The 2,290-nt window shown below is 47.2% G+C and overlaps 1 protein-coding gene across 1 annotated transcript; it reads left to right on the top strand.

Annotated features, from left to right (window-relative positions):
* The first annotated feature begins 676 nt into the window (after positions 1-676).
* ERF4 (ethylene responsive element binding factor 4) lies at positions 677-1,782 on the top strand. Its single transcript, XM_021966022.2, has one exon. It carries the CDS (start codon positions 758-760, stop codon positions 1,445-1,447), a length of 690 nt encoding a protein of 229 aa, XP_021821714.1. The 5' UTR covers positions 677-757; the 3' UTR covers positions 1,448-1,782.
* Positions 1,783-2,290: the final 508 nt, after the last annotated feature.

Below are 2,290 nucleotides of genomic sequence, written 5' to 3'. Positions count from 1 at the left end.
ACAAGCAACCAATACTTATTGCATTTTGATTCCTGACACTAATGGCCAATCACGTTAATAGGAAACAAGTCAGCCGAAAAAACACTAGAAAAGCTAAATTATGTCCTATCGTGGCAAATGTATGCAATAATATTGGTAACATGAAATAAGCGATGAAATTGCAATTTCAAGCTCATTATGAGATCAAATTATGAAGATAGAAGTTAAACAAGTTGTTCTCCTGTCAAAATCGTTAGAACCGATCTTAACATCGATCCATAGTAAAGATCTCCATTTATTTAAAAAAGAAAAAAAGAAAAAAGTTTATGTCAAATATGGAAATCGGTTCAAGCATATTGAAGATATATACCAACAATAACTAAAATGGCAAAAAAATTCTTCGTAAATTTTACTTACCAAACAAAGAGAAGAACAACATCCTTGTGTAGACAAAGATATGTACCACACCAAGCATTAAATTTTTAGAGGTAGGGGGTGGTTAAAAATCTAAAAAAAAGAAAAAAAAGGAAGGGACAATAAATACGTGTCATGAGGTGAGAGGCAGGCAGAAGTAACCGAGGTGGTTCGTGCAAGAGAAGCCACATTAGGCTAACATTGTGCTCTTGAACATAACACACAAGCGCCCAAAAAGGAGCGTAGCTTTAACACTCTCTCTCCCCTCCCTATAAAACCACACCTTCACTCCCTCTCTCCCAACAAGCCTCCTTCCTCTCTCTCTCTCTAGCTCTCGCATCAATCTCCCCAAAGCACAGAAACCATGGCTCCGACGACGCCCAAGTCTCCAACCAAATCCGGCTCCGAAACCCTGAGCCCAAACTCCAAAGAGATCCGGTACCGCGGTGTCCGCAAGAGGCCCTGGGGCCGCTACGCCGCCGAGATCAGAGATCCCGGGAAGAAGACGCGCGTCTGGCTCGGTACCTTTGACACTGCCGAGGAGGCAGCGCGTGCCTACGACAAGGCGGCGCGTGAGTTCCGGGGGGCCAAGGCTAAGACTAACTTCCCCACCCCGGCTGAGCTCCAGCTCGAGGCCGCCGCCAACATCAACAGCCACAACAACAACAACGTGCCGAAGGCTGCCGCTGCAAACAACAGCCCCAGCCAGAGCAGCACCGTGGAGTCCTCGTCCCCGCCGCCGCCTCCGCTGGACCTCGCTCTAGCGCCCCATTTCGCCGCAGCCGGCGGCTACTTCACCGCCGCGAGTGGCTTCCGCGCGGTCCCCGTGGCCCGTCCCGTGCTCTTCTTCGACGCCTTCGCACGTGCGGAGAACGCCGCCGCCCTCCAGCGCGCCCGCGAAATGTGCAGGTTCGAGCGTGCGGTTGCAGCTCCCTCCTCCGGCGGGGCCCACAGCGACTCGTCCTCGTCCTCGGTGGTGAATTTCGATCGCAGCCTTCCTAACGGACGGCTCGATCTCGACCTTAACCTCCCTCCACCATCAGAAGTCGCCTGAGGCCTCCCCTCCAACCAAGATCGCGTCTTTTTTTTATCCGGTCTAAATTTGTTCTTTCTTTTCTAGCTTAAAAAAAACCCTCCTAGGCTGTTTAGAGAGCGAGAAAGCAAGCGAAGCTCGAAGCTGACATGTATTTTGAATTAGCCCTACATGCAGTTGTTAACTGCTCTACATGTTGTATATACAGAAAGAGAAAAAACCCAAGCCTTTTCCTTTCCCCCTTTTTTCTTTTTCCATCTGAGAGAGAGAGAGATCTTAGTTTTCTCTCTGTGTTGTCTAGTAGCAGTACATGTTATCAAATCTGCAAATGAAATGAACCATTTCATTCTGTATCACTCGGTTGTTTACTGTTTGTTTGCCCAGAAACCGCAAGAAAATGAAAAAAGGAAAGAAAAGGGGATCGATCGAAACAACACAATTTTACCAAACCCAACTTTTCTTTTTTTTAATTTTATTAAATCGTGAATTTTACCCAAGATATGTTTGTGGATAATATATGACGACGACCCAACAGACATGTCGCCGGCATTGTTTCCCGATTGTCCTGAGGTGTGGTTCTGAATTCGTGTGACACCTCTAACGTGCGCAGCCGACTGGTTTCTTTTCATCAGTTCCAGGTGGGCGCACGTTAGAGAAAAATCCCCTTTGCTTGCGTCAGTCACTGGGTGGGCCCCGCCTGCCCGAGTATGGAAGACCACACTACCCGTTTTATTTCAGCAGCAGTTTAAATAAAATAAAAATAAAAATATAAAAAAAAGCTGTAAGACACGGAGCGGCGTTATGATTAGAAAGCATGGGGGCTCTTACTCTCTTTCTCTCTCTTTATCTATACACGGGCGTGTC

This window comes from Prunus avium, chromosome 4, assembly GCF_965620075.1.
Source record: "Prunus avium chromosome 4, drPruAviu1.hap1.1, whole genome shotgun sequence".
NCBI lineage: Eukaryota > Viridiplantae > Streptophyta > Magnoliopsida > Rosales > Rosaceae > Prunus > Prunus avium.
The sequence above is the reverse complement of the archived record's forward strand: the minus strand, read 5'-3'. Positions and strand labels throughout refer to the sequence as shown.